Raw genomic sequence first — 18,922 nt, forward strand, 5'->3', positions numbered from 1 at the left:
CTTTCAGGAACCCCAGCATCCACAAGGACGATAGAGAAAATAAGAATTTACTTACCGATAATTCTATTTCTCGGAGTCCGTAGTGGATGCTGGGCGCCCATCCCAAGTGCGGATTATCTGCAATACTTGTACATAGTTATTGCTAACTAAATCGGGTTATTGTTGTTGTGAGCCATCTTTTCAGAGGCTCCGCTGTTATCATACTGTTAACTGGGTTCAGATCACAGGTTGTACAGTGTGATTGGTGTGGCTGGTATGAGTCTTACCCGGGATTCAAAATTCCTCCCTTATTGTGTACGCTCGTCCGGGCACAGTACCTAACTGGAGTCTGGAGGAGGGTCATAGGGGGAGGAGCCAGTGCACACCACCTGATCGGAAAGCTTTACTTTTTGTGCCCTGTCTCCTGCGGAGCCGCTATTCCCCATGGTCCTTTCAGGAACCCCAGCATCCACTACGGACTCCGAGAAATAGAATTATCGGTAAGTAAATTCTTATTTTTACAGCCCCTGACGGTGTTTGAGGCGCCTGGACAGGCACTAATTGATTGTCCGGCCGCCTCATGTCGTCAAACGACTGCTTTAGCGTGTTGACACTATCCCGTAATTCCATAAATAAAGGCATCCATTCTGGTGTCGACCCCCTAGGAGGTGACATCCCCATATTTGGCAATTGCTCCGCCTCCACACCAATATCGTCCTCATACATGTCGACACACGTACCGACACACAGCAGACACACAGGGAATGCTCTAAACGAAGACAGGACCCACTAGCCCTTTGGGGAGACAGAGGGAGAGTCTGCCAGCACACACCAAAAAGCGCTATATATGACAGGGATAGCCTTATAATAAGTGCTCCCTTATAGCTGCTTTATATATATCAAGATATTGCCATTAAATTTGCCCCCCCTCTCTGTTTTACCCTGTTTCTGTAGTGCAGTGCAGGGGAGAGACCTGGGAGCCGTCCTGACCAGCGGAGCTGTGAGAGGAAATGGCGCCGTGTGCTGAGGAGATAGGCCCCGCCCCTTTTTCGACGGGCTCGTCTCCCGCTATTTTGTGAATACAGGCAGGGGTTAAATATCTCCATATAGCCTCTGGGGGCTATATGTGAGGTATTTTTAGCCTTTATATAGGTTTACATTTGCCTCCCAGGGCGCCCCCCCCCAGCGCCCTGCACCCTCAGTGACTGCGTGTGAAGTGTGCTGAGAGGAAAATGGCGCACAGCTGCAGTGCTGTGCGCTACCTTTAGAAGACTGCAGGAGTCTTCAGCCGCCGATTCTGGACCTCTTCTTACTTCAGCATCTGCAAGGGGGCCGGCGGCGCGGCTCCGGTGACCATCCAGGCTGTACCTGTGATCGTCCCTCTGGAGCTGATGTCCAGTAGCCAAGAAGCCAATCCATCCTGCACGCAGGTGAGTTCACTTCTTCTCCCCTCTGTCCCTCGTTGCAGTGATCCTGTTGCCAGCAGGAATCACTGTAAAATAAAAAACCTAAGCTAAACTTTCTCTAAGCAGCTCTTTATGAGAGCCACCTAGAATTGCACCCTTCTCGGCCGGGCACAAAAATCTAACTGGAGTCTGGAGGAGGGTCATAGGGGGAGGAGCCAGTGCACACCACCTGATCTGGAAAAGCTTTACTTTTTGTGCCCTGTCTCCTGCGGAGCCGCTATTCCCCATGGTCCTTTCAGGAACCCCAGCATCCACTAGGACGATAGAGAAATGCTGACTTCCCAGCTGTCGCTGTGGAAACGAGGTCCGAGAGACCATCCCCAAACAACTCCTCACCCTTGTAAGGCAAAACTTCCATTTGCCTTTTAGAATCTGCATCTCCTGTCCACTGCCGAGTCCACAATCCTCTCCTGGCAGAAATGGACATTGCGTTTATTTTAGATGCCAGCCGGCAAATATCCCTCTGTGCATCTCTCATGTACAAGACAGCGTCTTTAATATGCTCTACGTTTAGCAATATAGTGTCCCTGTCTAGGGTATCAATGTTTTCCGACAGGGAATCTGACCACGCAGCTGCAGCACTGCACATCCATGCTGAAGCAATAGCCGGTCTCAGTATAATACCAGAGTGTGTATATACAGACTTCAGGATAGCCTCCTGCTTTCTATCTGCAGGCTCCTTTAGGGCGGCCGTGTCCGGAGACGGTAGTGCCACCTTTTTTGACAGACGTGTGAGCGCTTTATCCACCCTAGGGGATGTCTCCCAACGTGACCTGTCCTCTGGCGGGAAAGGGTACGCCATTAGTAACTTTTTAGAAATTACCAGTTTCTTATCGGAGGAAGCCCACGCTTCTTCACGCACTTCATTTAATTCATCAGATGGGGGAAAAACCACTGGTAGTTTTTTCTCCCCAAACATAATACCCTTTTTTGTGGTACCTGGGGTAATATCAGAAATATGCAACACATTTTTCATTGCCGTAATCACGTAACGGGTGGCTCTATTGGAATGTACACTAGTCTCATCATCGTCGACACTGGAGTCAGTATCCGTGTCGACATCTGTGTCTGCCATCTGAGGCAGCGGGCGTTTTAGAGCCCCTGATGGCTTTAGAGATGTCTGGGCAGGCACAGGCTGAGAAGCCGGCTGTCCCACATCTGCTATGTCGTCAAACCTTTTATGTAAGGAGTCGACACTGTCGCGTAATTCCTTCCACATAACCATCCACTCAGGTGTCGACCCCGCAGGGGGTGACATCACATTTATCGGCACCTGCTCCGCCTCCACATAAGCCTCCTCATCAAACATGTCGACACAGCCGTACCGACACACCGCACACACACAGGGAATGCTCTGACTGAGGACAGGACCCCACAAAGCCCTTTGGGGAGACAGAGAGAGAGTATGCCAGCACACACCAACAGCGCTATATAACACAGGGATTAACACTATAACTGAGTGATTTTTCCCAATAGCTGCTTGTATACACAATATTGCGCCTAAATTTAGTGCCCCCCCCTCTCTTTTTTACCCTATGTAGTCTGGAAACTGCAGGGGAGAGCCTGGGAGCGATCCTTCCAGCGGAGCTGTGAGGGAAAATGGCGCCAGTGTGCTGAGGGAGATAGCCCCGCCCCCTTTTCGGCGGACTTCTCCCGCTTTTTTCTATGTATATCTGGCAGGGGTATTTTACACATATTTAGTCTCTATGACTATATTATGTGTTATTTGCCAGCCAAGGTACTCAATATTGCAGCCCAGGGCGCCCCCCCCAGCGCCCTGCACCCATCAGTGACCGGAGTGTGAGGTGTGCATGGGAAGCAATGGCGCACAGCTGCAGTGCTGTGCGCTACCTTGATGAAGACCGAAGTCTTCTGCCGCCGATTTCCATGACCCTCTTCTTGCTTCTGGCTCTGTAAGGGGGACGGCGGCGCGGCTCCGGACGACCGAGGCTGGGCCTGTGTTCGATCCCTCTGGAGCTAATGGTGTCCAGTAGCCTAGAAGCCCAAGCTAGCTGCAAGCAGGTAGGTTCGCTTCTCTCCCCTTAGTCCCTCGTAGCAGTGAGTCTGTTGCCAGCAGATCGCACTGAAAATAAAAAACCTAAATTAAACTTTCTTTTTCTAAGAGCTCAGGAGAGCCCTTAGTGTGCATCCAGCTCAGCCGGGCACAAAATTCTAACTGAGGTCTGGAGGAGGGTCATAGAGGGAGGAGCCAGTGCACACCAGGTAGTCCTAAAGCTTTCTTTAGTTGTGCCCAGTCTCCTGCGGAGCCGCTATTCCCCATGGTCCTTACGGAGTTCCCAGCATCCACTAGGACGTCAGAGAAATTTTCATTGATTAAAGTTTGTGTACACTCAGCTCCTCAGACATGATTTCGGCTTGTAGCTACGTATTTCTCCTTACCTTTTACATACGGTACATTATAGAAAAATAACTGGTTGTAGATAGGATGGTGTAATGGTTAGCATTACTGCCTCACAGCACTAAGGTCATGGGTTCAATTCACACCATGGCTCTAACTGTGTGGGGTTTGTATAATCTCCCCGTACTTGCGTGGGTTTCCTCCGGGTACTCCGGTTTCTTCCCACAATCCAAAAATATACTGGTAGATTAATTGGCTTCTGACAAAATTAACCCTAGTATGACTGTGTGCGTATAAATGTGCTAGGGAATATAAATTGTAAGCTCCACTGGGGCAGGGACTGATGTGAATGGCCAAATATTCTCTGTAAAGCACTACAGAATATTTGTGCGCTATATAAATAACTGGTAATAAATAAATAATAAATAAATTACCAAAAGAAATTGCAGGACTCAGGTTAAATAGGCAGATCAGTGTATGGTTAGAGGCTGCAGCATTCTTAATGTTAAAAAAAACAATCCCCTAAGGCAGTGATGGGGAACCTTGGCACTCCAGCTGTTGTTGAACTACACATCCCAGCATGCCCTGCTACAGTTTTGCGATTTGGCCATGCTAAAACTGTAGCAGGGCATGTTGGGATATATAGTTCAACAACAGCTGGAGTGCCAAGGTTCCCCATCACTGCCCTAGTAGAGATGTCCATGCAAAGTAGTCCTAGTCCTTAAGTATCCTTACTGTAGCTTTCTGCGTACTACGGCAAAAGAGTCACAACTTGTAGCTGTGACCGAGCAGCCAGGTGATTCCTTCCTGTAGTACTTGGAATGATACATTTAAAAATTATTCTTTCAATAAGCATGTAGAGCATTTCAGGGTATTCATATAATGATGAAAGGTCAGACTGTAATTAGATCTTCTTAGTCCCCTATTTTCAGCACACATTCTCTGATCTTACTGCAGCTTTCTACACACAAAGAGCTCTCTCTCATGTAAAAGGACATATACAGCTGGTCTGCAGCTGGGTGGCCGTGACTTAGATGTTGGATCCTATGGGAGCTACTATCATCATATAACATAATAAAAATGACAACTATTTTAGCACTCAGTACATTAAAATTGTAAATTCTGTTTAATTTTACACAAGATCATAATGCGACTCCTTCCTGTTACAGAGCACATAAGAACTTTGGTGACATAGCACCATGTTTAATGCTTGTGGATGTAATTAATAACCAGTTAAAAAGACAGATTGTGTATTTCATCTAGAATTATACATTTTCAGAACCTGCTGATGCATATTTTAGTAGTCTGAGAGTTGTGTCCATGCTATATCTGTGACGTGTTAAAGATTCCATTCATGAGTGTGGGGAGTAAAATGTACACCGAGGGAATTTAGAACTCTACACCCCCCAACCCCACATTATAAGTGGTTCTCTGTATTATACATTGAATCTAAGTGGATGCTGCTATCACAGACACTTAAACTGCTGCTGAGGTGCTAGTCCTCAAAAGGCGTACAGACGCCGGGATCCCGGCGGGGAGGGGCGAGTGCAGCAAGCCCCTTGCGGGCTCGCTGCGCTCGCCACGCTGCGGGCTCGGTGGCGGTCACCACGGGTTCTATTCCCACTCTATGGGTGTCGTGGACACCCACGAGTGGAAATAGTCCCTGTTGGTCGGCATGCCGGCGGTCACATGAATACCACCCCTCAAAAGGCCCTGTGAAACAGACAGCAGGAATGTGTGTGAGATACACTCTCAGAATGAACACATTGGTCCCAGTACTGGGGGGGGGACTGCATTCAGTGAAGGAAGGGGTGAGAAAAAACAAAAACCATTAAACAAATGCTTCTTCGCCAAGACACAAAACAGCCGATCATTAATGCATCTTCCTTTTCCGACTTCCCAAACGCCTGCGTCTCTGCTTGTGCAAGTGGCGGAAATTAATGATGAGTCCTGGCAGAAGACAAAATAAATAGTTTTTAAGATTATTCTCAATAAGGCATCAATATATTTTACAGGCTAAAATACCTTTAAAGAAGAACTCTAGTCACCCTTCTAATTTGCTAGTTGGTAGGAACATGTTTTATTGTCCAAATAATAATTAGGTGTGCAGTTCTCTTTCAACTTTTGTAGAAACACACACACACACACACACACACACACACACACACACACACACACACACACACACACACACACACACACACACACACACACACTCTCCATTGGTGGAACATGTTGTATACCATCAGATACAAATAAGCTTTAGTACAGTACATTCTTATACTGGAAATCAATGCATGGGGAACTTCTCGTACATCTCACATAAATAATAATGTAAGAGCAACCTGTTTATTTGCAGATTACCAAAATCCACACATGGTACTGTAAGACTAACCATCTGCGATACATCGGACCTTCCGCTCCAGTTACCTGCAGCGGCAGTGCAGCAATTTCCTTATGTATTGACAGAAATATACGAAACACTATACAATGAACTCACCCAAAACTAAGACGATCAAGTAAAAGATAAGAAAGACAGAGAAACTGATGTTCACATTCAAGGGTGATGGAAGGTGGAGACTAAATTTTCCAGTCTCTGTGAAGATTGGTATTGACAGGACAATGGAGGCAGCTGTAGGATGAGAGGTCAGCTTAGTACTGGGTAAAACTGCTAACAACATTTTATTGGGGACAGACAGATAACAAACAATAATATTATGCCCAGATCATTTTCGGAGGCTTAAGGGAAAAGGACCTGTCAGGATCAGCTGTAGCCTCACAATAAAAGCAATCAAATATTCTCCCTTTACACTAATTAAGGGTATCTGTTATCTATATACATTGGAACCAGTGCAACCTATTCCTTTAACTGGGAACTAGTTATATCATTAGTGTCCATAAAGAAACTGGTTCCACATAGTGCCAGCTTCCACAGACAACTATAGTAATCCTTATAGAGGCATCATGTGAGCAGAGTGAGACCCTTCAATAATGTTCCCTTAACCTGACTTTTTAAACCCCACAACCCCTCGTTCAAATGCAAAACAACTGGAAAGTATTTATGGTGGTGCTGCTGCTGTTATTGTGCCAGCTGAGAGTGGGAATGACAAAGTAAAATTCTCTGCTGCATCGTTCCTCTCATATAGGTTGCAACGTACCTTCTGACAAAACTCCTAGTGGGTAGAGTGGAATCCAGATGGTGTATCTTATCCACGTAAGCAGCTTCCACTCCATGTCTATGCAGGCCAGCATGTAGAATGGGTACCTAGTGGCATTGGAGGCGTTTAAAATTAACTGCACATACACTGTAAATATAACATTTTTAGTTTATATGTGATCAAAGTTAAACAAACATCTCTAACCTTAAGTAAGTAGGAACTTTGAAGACTGAAAGTTTGGAAATACTGCGATTATCATTATCTGATTTGGTAAGCAAAGCAATAACATTATCATCATTGCATTTAATGGCTCAAAATATCTTAAAATCTATCAAGGTGTTTTTCCTATTGTATAGGCGTTACTTAAGAGCAGCCGAGACATCTGGCTCCAATGATCACGGGGGAAATGCGGGCATGTTCTGTAGTGATCATAATGTGCGTCTTGCGTTGCCTCCCCAGCTGACCCTTGCCCTCCAGACAAGTCTAAGCAATCTGTACCCACCCAATACCAACTCTGTACCCCTGAATGATATTGGAAATGTAAAACTGTACATGGAGTTTGCATAAGACTCACCAGTGACATGAAGAATTCTATTAACACCTCTCTCCCGCTACACCCAGGCGTACCTGATGACTTCAATGACACTCCATATGTAGAATATGAAGAAGATGACACCATTGTTCTGTATCTCAGACACTTGTCCAAGGATGATAAAAAGTAAAAAGTTCCTGCCTAGCACCTGAGGGAGGCAGAACAGAGGAGATCTGTGCTAAGCATCTAAAGCAGCCTATCAGCCTGCAGTTCCCTACACAATAGACAGATTACATAGATACAATGTAGTTTTGTTTGATGTTTGGGGATATAAACTAGGGAGGGAAATCAAAAATGTTTTTGGGTGAAAGTTTTGCTTTAAATACGTTAAGGGCCAATGAGTAACGATCACTATTTTTCCAACAGATTATAGTTTTTCTGCACTGTCTACCATAGCTTTTGTGAGCAACAGGTATTAAAATGTAATTGTAAGGCGTGGGACAATGAGACAAAAGTAACTTGTCCAAAATGACACACACTCTCATGCAGAGTACACACTGGTCGATATAACAGTAGATCGATCGTGAGCGGGTCAGTAGGTATGTACACCCTATGGGTCTGTGAGTGACATTGTTTACAGACATATCACATTGGCTCTGCAGATATATCTTCATTTTTGGCTGTATGTATTCGCAGCCTTACTGTCAGCATAGGTATCCACAAAGCCACACTAAATATTTTGCAACCAAATAATGTGCAAAAGAATACATTGTTGCTAATACCATAAAAGGGATAGCGATGTATCAAACATGCATTGGGAGTCATTACACCAGGGATGGCCAGACTTTTAAAAGCTGAAAAGCTTTAGTAGTCTATCTAGGCGGGACTTCAGCATGAAGGGGTCATGATGGAAAAAATCAGAAACACGTTGCCCTACACAGGAAAAAATCAGAAACACGTTGCCCCACACAGGAAAAAAACTGAAACATGTTGCCCCACACAGGATGAAAACTGAAACATGTTGCCTCACACATGAAAAACCTCAAACACATTGGCCCCCACAGGGAAAAAAAAAAAACCTTCCAGTCCTTCCTTGCTCTCAGCTATGGCAAGACCAGCAGCAGCCTCAGTGCTACCGCTGGGCTGGCTGTTGCAGACTGCGCCCAATGCGATCGATTGGTCAAGTGTCTGCTGTAAGCCAGTCGATCATGATCGACGCTTTGTCCATATCTGCATTACACAGTTTCATAATACCTGGATCACAGCCGGCACGACTGCACTTTTCACCAATCCTATTAAGGGATTTATAATCTCCAATACAGACAGAATTTGACAGAAATACATCATGTCAGCCATTGTGTGAAATGTATCGTAGAAAGAGTCTGAAAGGAGAGAAACAGCATCAGGTGTCAAGGCATGGTCACACACACACCACAACAATTCCTAATCTTGGTGAAGAAAAAAAAAAAAAAAAAAAAAAAAAGGAGATACATTTTAACAATATTACTGCTTTTGGGACGTTTGAAACATTTTCTAGATAACTTTGTAGAGGTGGTATTTCCCATAGAAACCACTGAAAATACAGGCGGATGGACTGCTAGATACAACTGTTCCTGCTGTACTGAAATCAAACATAGCTATTTAAGAAGATTTATCAAACCTTCCAAATAAGCAATGTGGAGGTGTTGCCTGTAGCAGCCAATCAGATGCTAGCTATCAGTTCTCTAATACAGTCTATAAAATGATAGTTGGATAGTTGGAATCTGATTGGTTGCTATAGGCACCACCTCCACTGTGTCCTTTCATCTCCCCCTGTGTGTACACTTCAAGTAATAGGAAAGACAAAGGAAAACAGTAGAGCAGCATGATCTGTGTATAGATTAATAGCAGGAGCCCGAAGCCGCTACAACCTGAGCCGATATTACATCAGACACTAATTGTTCTTCCTGAGTTCTGCAGCATGGTGGATCTATTCCAGCTTGGTATACTGTATATAAGCAATGGTACATTGCCACGTCTCTTTGCCCGAGATGTATCTCTTCCTAAGTTATATCTCCTATATAATAGCCCAGATCTGTGATCTTGTGATTCATTTGCTAATGCTGGGCGGAGTCACAACAGTGGGCGGAGTTAGTCAAAGGAGTCACAGATTTGGCCAAATCTATAGGACACTAGGAGCAGCTGCAGATAGTATGGACATGGCACAGGCAGGGGTGCACACCTCCCAGCTGACACACACACACACACACACACACACACACACACAGCGAAAAGGGGGCGTGGCTTCGCGGGAGGGTCCCGTTTTCGTCAGTGAGGGGGCATGCCCAGCACTCTGTGAGCTGCTGGCATGCCCCCAGGGGCTGATTATGAGTCCGGGGGGCACAGGGTACTTGAGACAGGGGAGCCCTATCTCATTGCTGTGCCTGCTGTGGGTTGGGGCGTGGCCTAATCGCGGCCCGCGAGGCCAGGCCCATTATGCAAATTCCGGGATTATTTTATTTTTTTATGGAATTTTGGCCCCTCAGCTAGGGGTAAATCCAGAGGGGGTGGTCGCTCCCCCTATACACCCGCACAGGCAGAAGAAAGCAGGGAGACTGCTGCCTCCCTGTAACACCACAGACCTGCCAATACGCAGCAGCGTGTGCTGACTGTAGCACAATGCTGCCGCTGTTGCTGGCAGGACGGGGGAGCTTCTGAGCTGGGACAGAGCTACTCGAGCCGGGGGGGGGGGCCCTAAAACTGTGGGGCCAACGGTACGTACCGCCTGCCCCCCCCCCCCCCTTAATCCGGCTCTGCTGCTGGAACCCCCCCTTAATCCGTACCCCCTGATGCCCCCTCTCCCTCTGTCTCCACTATTCACCGCTGCTCTGCTAAGCAGAACAGCGAGTACAGGAGCTTTCCAACTGCTCCCCCCTCCCCCACCCGCAGAACACTGCGACCCGCGGGTGGGACAGCGGGACAGACCCCAAAAAATGGGACTGTCCTGCGAAAATTGGGACATTTGGGAGGTATGGGGGTGTGTGAGGGGGTATGCCATACTTGACCCCCACATCAGCATACTCAGCAGGGTCTCTCTGGCGGGGAGGAGCGTCACATTCTGGCACACTCCACGCTTCTTAGCTGTAGTTTTGTGGGTCACCAGCCGCTGTGCACTTTCCGTACTGCCTCTGTTATCTCCAGCCCCTGCGACCCCACCGCTAGCTGCAGCGCTGCCACCCGCAGTGAGTTGCGCCCAGCTCCTTCACACACTTTAGCCGGCGGGTAGCGCTGCAGAAGTCCGCGCTGCTTGCAGGCTCTGACCCCCTCCTCCCTCCAGCATCAGCGTCTCCTGGGAGCTAACCAGTCACTCCCAGTCTCCCCTTACCATAGTGCCCAGCAGCCGTGAGGTCCGCGCCACGTGCATGCTATGACCCCCTCCTCCCTCCAGCCGCAGCATCTCCTGGGGGCTAACCAGTCACTCCCAGTCTCACCTTACCACAGTGCCCGGCAGCTGCGCGAGGTCTGCGGAGGGGGGAGGTCTGCGAGTGACTGAGGAGAGGGGGAGTGATGCGGACGGGCAGAGGAAGCAGGAATACAGCCTAAGAGAGTCAGCCATGCCAAGTCTCCACCAGCAGCAGATGCCAACAGGTTGGAGTGGAACAGCAGCAGCTAGCAGCAGTGACTCCGGTAAGACACATCTGTCTGTCACCACTGTTCTGTCCCTAATACCAATCTCTCCCGTGCCCTGTGTTCTGTCATGTCCCTGTCACCCCTGGCCTTGACCTGCCACCCTTATCCTGGCCCTTTCACCCTTATCCTGGCCCTTTCACCCTTATCCTGGCCCTGTCACCCTTATGCTGGCCCTGCTACCCCTATCCTGGCCCTGTCACCCCTGTGCTTGCCCTGTCAACCCTATACTGGCCCTGTCACCCCTGTCCTGGTCCTGCCGCCCCTACACTGACCCTGTCACCCCTATCCTGTCCCTGTCATTTCTGTCCTGGCCCCGTCGCCCATGTCCTGGCCCCGTCACCCCTGTCCTGGCCCCGTCACCCCTGTCCTGACCCCGTCACCCCTGTCCTGACCCTGTCACCCCTGTCCTGGCCCAGTCACCCCTGTCCTGGCCCAGTCAACCCTGTCCTGGCCCAGTCAACCCTGTTCTGACCCTGTCACCCCTGTCCTGGCCCTGTTACTGCATACCCTCCAACTACCTTTTTGGCAGGTACAGTACCCGCAGCACCTCCAGACCTCTCCCCAATGCACCACACCTCCGCACCTTCCCCTCCACCACATGCGGCACTCCACCCCTCCCCCACATGCTGTGCCTCCAGACCCCCTACACCACCCGCTGCTCCCACTCCTCCGCCCCTTCACCACCCCCAGCAATCTCCAGGCCCCCTCCACCATTCACCCCCCTTATATGTCTCCCCCACACCTGCCCCCCTCCAACCGCAGCATCTGCAGACACCCTCCTCCATCCGCGGCCCCCCCCTCACCCACCCCTCCCCCACCAATGGCACCCCCACACCTGCCCCACCTCCGGACCTCCTTCCCCATCTGCCGCAACACCCGTACCTGCCCCTCCCCTACCCATGGCGCCTACGGACCCCTACCCCACCAGCAGCACTCCCGCCCCTTCCCATCCCACAGCACCTCCGGAACCCTTCACCCATCTGCAACATCCCCACACCTGCCCCTCCCCCACCCATGGCACCCCTGCCCCTCCCCCACCTGCAGTGCCTCCGGACCCCTCCCCATCTGCATCCCCCACTCCTCTGCCCCTCCCCCACCCGCAGCACCTCCCAACCCTTCCCCATCCGGGCCCCACCCCCACTTCCGCCCCCCCTCCATCCGCAGCATCTACAGACACCATCCGCAGTACCCCCCGCACCCGCTACATTCTGTACATTGTGGCCTGCAGGTGCTGTTCACGCCGTCGCAAGGGGCTGCGCCTCCTTCACCATCGCACACCCTTTCATTGTGCAATATTTAACCACTAACAAAGGAATGCAGGTGATACTCCATATAACACAAATATTGAACCCCAGAAAGGCATGCAAGGGTTAAGGGGGCGTAGCCCCTTGCGACGGTGTGAAGAGCGCCCATAGGGCGCGATGAAGCACCTAGTTCTGTATATTTGCTTTATTTCTAGGGACAGTTAATAGATATATGCACAGACAGCTGATCATTACTGCTTGTCTGTATCTATATTTCTTAATAGCTCTGTACCTTCATAGCAATAAGACATAGGCCCTCATTCCGAGTTGTTCGCTCGCAAGCTGCTTTTAGCAGCTTTGCACACGCTAAGCCGCCGCCTACTGGGAGTGAATCTTAGCATAGTAGATTTGCGAACGAAAGATTAGCAGATTTGCGAATAGACACTTCTTAGCAGTTTGAGTAGCTCGAGACTTACTCTGCCACTGCGATCAGTTCAGTCAGTTTCGTTCCTGGTTTGACGTCACAAACACACCCAGCGTTCACCCAGACACTCCCCCGTTTCTCCAGCCACTCCCGCGTTTTTCCCAGAAACGGCAGCGTTTTTTCGCACACACCCATAAAACGGTCAGTTTCCGCCCAGAAACACCCACTTCCTGTCAATCACACTCCGATCACCAGAACGAAGAAAAAACCTCGTAATGCCGTGAGTAAAATACCAAACTTAATAGCAAATTTACTTGGCGCAGTCGCACTGCGGACATTGCGCATGCGCATTAGCGACTAATCGCTCAGTTGCGGAAAAAAAAATAACGAGCGATCAACTCGGAATGACCACCATAATCCCTGTCATTCACACATACTTTGTAGACCATTAACAGACTGGGAAGGTTGAGAAGGAGCCGGTCAGGATCGTGGCGGTCGGGATCCCGGCAGTCGAAATACCGATGCCAGAATCCTGACACTGCCCAGAATGCCGGCACCAGCATCCCGACTATGTACACAATCCCAGCCGCAGTGATCCTGAACAAGTGTTTGCCTGGCCGCCGGACAGGGGGTGGGGGACTTGGGGAAAGGTATGTGTACCTACATTTGCCCCTTCCAAGATTCTCACCATCGGGATGCCGCGATCTGCATTTTGACCGCCGGCATATCAAACCCAACACAGTGGAGGATATGTTGTATAATCACACAACTGCTCAGATCTTGTTCTTATACGGTTAAAGTGACTATGGATCTGTGCAATTAACGTACTATGCAAGGCAGTCTTCTCTGGATTTCCAAATGTAATAATTTCTCTGCACATGTTACATCTGCCCCACCTGCGCTGCAGCATGGTTTTGCTCATTTGCTTGCTTTCTTGGTTTGTTAAACCTGAATAACCCCCCAAATCTACACATGTGGCTAGCACAAGATGCACAGAATGACAGGGGGGAATGACATTTAAGGATAAATGAAGTATCTACTCACCTTTTCCTAAAATAAACAGTCGGATAGTCATATTGACAAAGATCCAGGAGAATCCCAGGAACTGCACTAGGTTATACATGAACAAGTACCCACGCTTAACATACAGGAAAGCTGGTGGGAAGGGAAAATAATGTAAAATAGTGGTAGAAGTAGTGATAGACACACACAAACATACATATTATATACACACACATACATACTGCATACAAACACTTTAGTGGACAGTGCAGTGATGTACAACTGAGTTACAATACATTTGGTCAAATTAAATAAATAAATGATCCTGAAGGTGCCGTACACTACAGCGATTTAGACCTTTTTTTATACGATTTTGACACATCGGGCCGATAAAGTGCGTGAAAAGTGTTCCGATTCCGATCAGATGCGAGGGCCCCGTGTGTCGTAAGTCGTATCGACGGATTGTCTGTGCTGCAATAAGGATTTATCGTAATCGCATGCAAAATGACGCACATTGTGAGTGTTTTCAGTACCTCTGATGTATCGTATGATACATCTAAAATTGAGTCACGTGACTGCCATTTCCCCGGATACTCACACCCATGCAGCAGCACACAAGCGGGAGCAGTACCATCCAGCGGATTTTGGTAGGTGGTGTGCACACTGTCCACCAATGTACATGCCTGCACTTCATTATATACCCTATAGGGCCATCCATTATTTAAATTTATAAGGAATCTTAAGATAAATCATGAGTAAAGGGCCCCATACACTAGTACGATTTTACACAATTTCATACAATTCCGATATATCCGTCTGATATATTGTATGAAATTGTGTACAATCGTATGTGTTTTAGATCGTATCCAATCTAATGCGTGTCCCCGTGGCTGTCGGATAGGATCCCCTAGGTCGTTGGTGCTGCACTAATGATATATCAGAATTGGATGGAATCGGATGAAAAAATATGAATTTACTTACCAATAATTCTATTTCTCGTAGTCCGTAGTGGATGCTGGGGACTCCGTAAGGACCATGGGAATAGCGGCTCCGCAGGAGACAGGGCACAAAAGTAAAAGCTTTAGGATCAGGTGGTGTGCACTGGCTCCTCCCCCTATGACCCTCCTCCAAGCCTCAGTTAGGATACTGTGCCCGGACGAGCGTACACAATAAGGAAGGATTTTGAATCCCGGGTAAGACACATACCAGCCACACCAATCACACTGTACAACCTGTGATCTGAACCCAGTTAACAGCATGATAACAGCGGAGCCTCTGAAAAGATGGCTCACAACAATAATAACCCGATTTTTGTAACAATAACTATGTACAAGTATTGCAGACAATCCGCACTTGGGATGGGCGCCCAGCATCCACTACGGACTACGAGAAATAGAATTATCGGTAAGTAAATTCTTATTTTCTCTGACGTCCTAAGTGGATGCTGGGGACTCCGTAAGGACCATGGGGATTATACCAAAGCTCCCAAACGGGCGGGAGAGTGCGGATGACTCTGCAGCACCGAATGAGAGAACTCCAGGTCCTCCTCAGCCAGGGTATCAAATTTGTAGAATTTTGCAAACGTGTTTGCCCCTGACCAAGTAGCAGCTCGGCAAAGTTGTAAAGCCGAGACCCCTCGGGCAGCCGCCCAAAATGAGCCCACCTTCCTTGTGGAATGGGCATTTACATATTTTGGCTGTGGCAGGCCTGCCACAGAATGTGCAAGCTGAATTGTACTACACATCCAACTAGCAATCGTCTGCTTAGAAGCAAGAGCACCCAGTTTGTTGGGTGCATACAGGATAACAGCAAGTCAGTTTTCCTGACTCCAGCCGTCCTGGAAACCTATATTTTCAGGGCCCTGACAACATCTAGCAACTTGGAGTCCTCCAAGTCCCTAGTAGCCGCAGGTACCACAATAAGCTGGTTCAGTTGAAACGCTGACACCACCTTAGGGAGAAACTGGGGACGAGTCCGCAGCTCTGTCCTGTCCGAATGGACAATCAGATATGGGCTTTTGTGAGACAAAGCCGCCAATTCTGACAGTCGCCTGGCCGAGGCCAGGGCCAACAGTATGGTCACTTTCCATGTGAGATATTTCAAATCCACAGATTTGAGCGGTTTAAACCAATGTGATTTGAGGAATCCCAGAACTACGTTGAGATCCCACAGTGCCACTGGAGGCACAAAAGGGGGTTGTATATGCAGTACTCCCTTGACAAACTTCTGGACTTCAGGAACTGAAGCCAATTCTTTCTGGAAGAAAATCGACAGGGCCGAAATTTGAACCTTAATGGACCCCAATTTGAGGCCCATAGACACTCCTGTTTGTAGGAAATGCAGGAATCGACCGAGTTGAAATTCCTCCGTGGGGGCCTTCTTGGCCTCACACCATGCAACATATTTTCGCCAAATGCGGTGATAATGTTGTGCGGTCACCTCCTTCCTGGCTCTGACCAGGGTAGGGATGACCTCTTCCGGAATGCCTTTTTCCCTTAGGATCCGGCGTTCAACCGCCATGCCGTCAAACGCAGCCGCGGTAAGTCTTGGAACAGACATGATCCTTGCTGAAGCAAGTCCCTTCTTAGTATCTCTTGAAGTTCCGGGTACCACGTCCTTCTTGGCCAATCCGGAGCCACGAGTATAGTTCTTACTCCTCTACGTCTTATAATTCTCAGTACCTTGGGTATGAGAGGCAGAGGAGGGAACACATACACCGACTGGTACACCCACGGTGTTACCAGAGCGTCCCAGCTATTGCCTGAGGTTCTCTTGACCTGGCGCAATACCTGTCCAGTTTTTTGTTCAGACGGGACGCCATCATGTCCACCTTTGGTCTTTCCCAACGGTTCACAATCATGTGGAAGACTTCCAGATGAAGTCCCCACTCTCCCGGGTGGAGGTCGTGCCTGCTGAGGAAGTCTGCTTCCCAGTTGTCCACTCCCGGAATGAACACCGCTGACAGTGTTATCACATGATTTTTCGCCCCGCGAAGAATCCTTGCTGCCATTTCCCTCCTGCTTCTTGTGCCGCCCTGTCTGTTTACGTGGGCGACTGCCGTGATGTTGTCCGACTGGATCAGCACCGGTTGACTTTGAAGCAGAGGTCTTCCTAGGCTCAGAGCATTGTAAATTGCCCTTAGCTCCAGTATATTTATGTGGAGAGAAGTCTCCAGACTTGACCACACTCCTTGGAAATTTCTTCCCTGTGTGACTGCTCCCCAGCCTCGAAGGCTGGCATCCGTGGTCACCAGGACCCAGTCCTGAATGCCGAATCTGCTGCCCTCTAGTAGATGAGCACTCTGCAGCCACCACAGAAGAGACACCCTTGTCCTTGGAGACAGGATTATCCGCTGATGCATCTGAAGATGCGATCCGGACCATTCGTCCAGCAGATCCCACTGAAAAATTCTTGCGTGAAATCTGCCGAATGGAATCGCTTCGTAAGAAGCCACCATTTTTCCCAGGACTCTTGTGCATTGATGCACTGACACTTGGCCTGGTTTTAGGAGGTTTCTGACTAGCTCGGATAACTCCCTGGCTTTCTCCTCCGGGAGAAACACCTTTTTCTGGACTGTGTCCAGAATCATCCCTAGGAACAGCAGACGTGTCGTCGGAATCAGCTGCGATTTTGGAATATTTAGAATCCACCCGTGCTGTCGTAGAACTACTTGAGATAGTGCTACTCCGACCTCCAACTGTTCTCTGGACCTTGCCCTTATCAGGAGATCGTCCAAGTAAGGGATAATTAAGACGCCTTTTCTTTGAAGAAGAATCATCATTTCGGCCATTACCTTGGTAAAGACCCGGGGTGCCGTGGACAATCCAAACGGCAGCGTCTGAAACTGATAGTGACAGTTCTGTACCACGAACCTGAGGTACCCTTGGTGAGAAGGGCAAATTGGGACATGGAGGTAAGCATCCTTGATGTCCAGGGACACCATATAGTCCCCTTCTTCCTGGTTCGCTATCACTGCTCTGAGTGACTCCATCTTGATTTGAACCTTTGTATGTAAGTGTTCAAAGATTTCAGATTTAGAATAGGTCTCACCGAGCCGTCTGGCTTCAGTACCACAAATAGTGTGGAATAATACCCCTTTCCTTGTTGTAGGAGGGGTACCTTGATTATCACCTGCTGGGAATACAGCTTGTGAATTGTTTCCAATACTGCCTCCCTGTCGGAGGGAGACGTTGGTAAAGCAGACTTCAGGAACCTGCGAGACGTCTCGAATTTCCAATCTGTACCCCTGGGATACTACTTGTAGGATCCAGGGGTCCACTTGCGAGTGAGCCCACTGCGTGCTGAAACTCTTGAGACGACCCCCCACCGCACCTGAGTCCGCTTGTACGGCCCCAGCGTCATGCTGAGGACTTGGCAGAAGCGGTGGAGGGCTTTTGTTCCTGGGAAGGGGCTGCCTGCTGCAGTCTTCTTCCCTTTCCTCTACCCCTGGGCAGATATGACTGGCCTTTGCCCGCTTGCCCTTATGGGGACGAAAGGACTGAGGCTGAAAAGACGGTGTCTTTTTCTGCTGAGATGTGACTTGGGGTAAAAAAGGTGGATTTTCCAGCTGTTGCCGTGGCCACCAGGTCCGATGGACCGACCCCAAATAACTCCTCCCCTTTATACGGCAATACTTCCATGTGCCGTTTGGAATCTGCATCACCTGACCACTGTCGTGTCCATAAACATCTTCTGGCAGACATGGACATCGCACTTACTCTTGATGCCAGAGTGCAAATATCCCTCTGTGCATCTCGCATATATAGAAATGCATCCTTTAAATGCTCTATAGTCAATAAAATACTGTCCCTGTCAAGGGTATCAATATTTTCAGTCAGGGAATCCGACCAAGCCACCCCAGCGCTGCACATCCAGGCTGAGGCGATCGCTGGTCGCAGTATAACACCAGTATGTGTGTATATACTTTTTAGGATATTTTCCAGCCTCCTATCAGCTGGCTCCTTGAGGGCGGCCGTATCTGGAGACGGTAACGCCACTTGTTTTGATAAGCGTGTGAGCGCCTTATCCACCCTAGGGGGTGTTTCCCAACGCGCCCTAACTTCTGGCGGGAAAGGGTATAACGCCAATA

The 18,922-nt window shown here is 48.8% G+C and overlaps 1 protein-coding gene across 1 annotated transcript in view; it reads right to left on the reverse strand.

Annotated features, from left to right (window-relative positions):
• Positions 1–4,911: 4,911 nt before the first annotated feature.
• The window catches only part of HACD3 (3-hydroxyacyl-CoA dehydratase 3), a 36,560-nt gene continuing 22,549 nt past the window's right edge, over positions 4,912–18,922 (reverse strand). Inside the window, exons 6-11 of the mRNA XM_063925599.1 lie at positions 13,876–13,986; positions 8,749–8,876; positions 7,590–7,702; positions 6,963–7,069; positions 6,305–6,436; positions 4,912–5,754 (exon numbers count right to left, since the gene is read on the reverse strand). Of these exons, the coding sequence (XP_063781669.1) occupies positions 5,678–5,754; positions 6,305–6,436; positions 6,963–7,069; positions 7,590–7,702; positions 8,749–8,876; positions 13,876–13,986 (668 nt within the window). The 3' untranslated portion in view covers positions 4,912–5,677. The remainder of the gene's footprint in view (positions 5,755–6,304; positions 6,437–6,962; positions 7,070–7,589; positions 7,703–8,748; positions 8,877–13,875; positions 13,987–18,922) is intronic.

The sequence above is a fragment of the Pseudophryne corroboree genome, chromosome 6, assembly GCF_028390025.1.
Source record: "Pseudophryne corroboree isolate aPseCor3 chromosome 6, aPseCor3.hap2, whole genome shotgun sequence".
Classification (NCBI taxonomy): Eukaryota; Metazoa; Chordata; class Amphibia; order Anura; family Myobatrachidae; genus Pseudophryne; species Pseudophryne corroboree.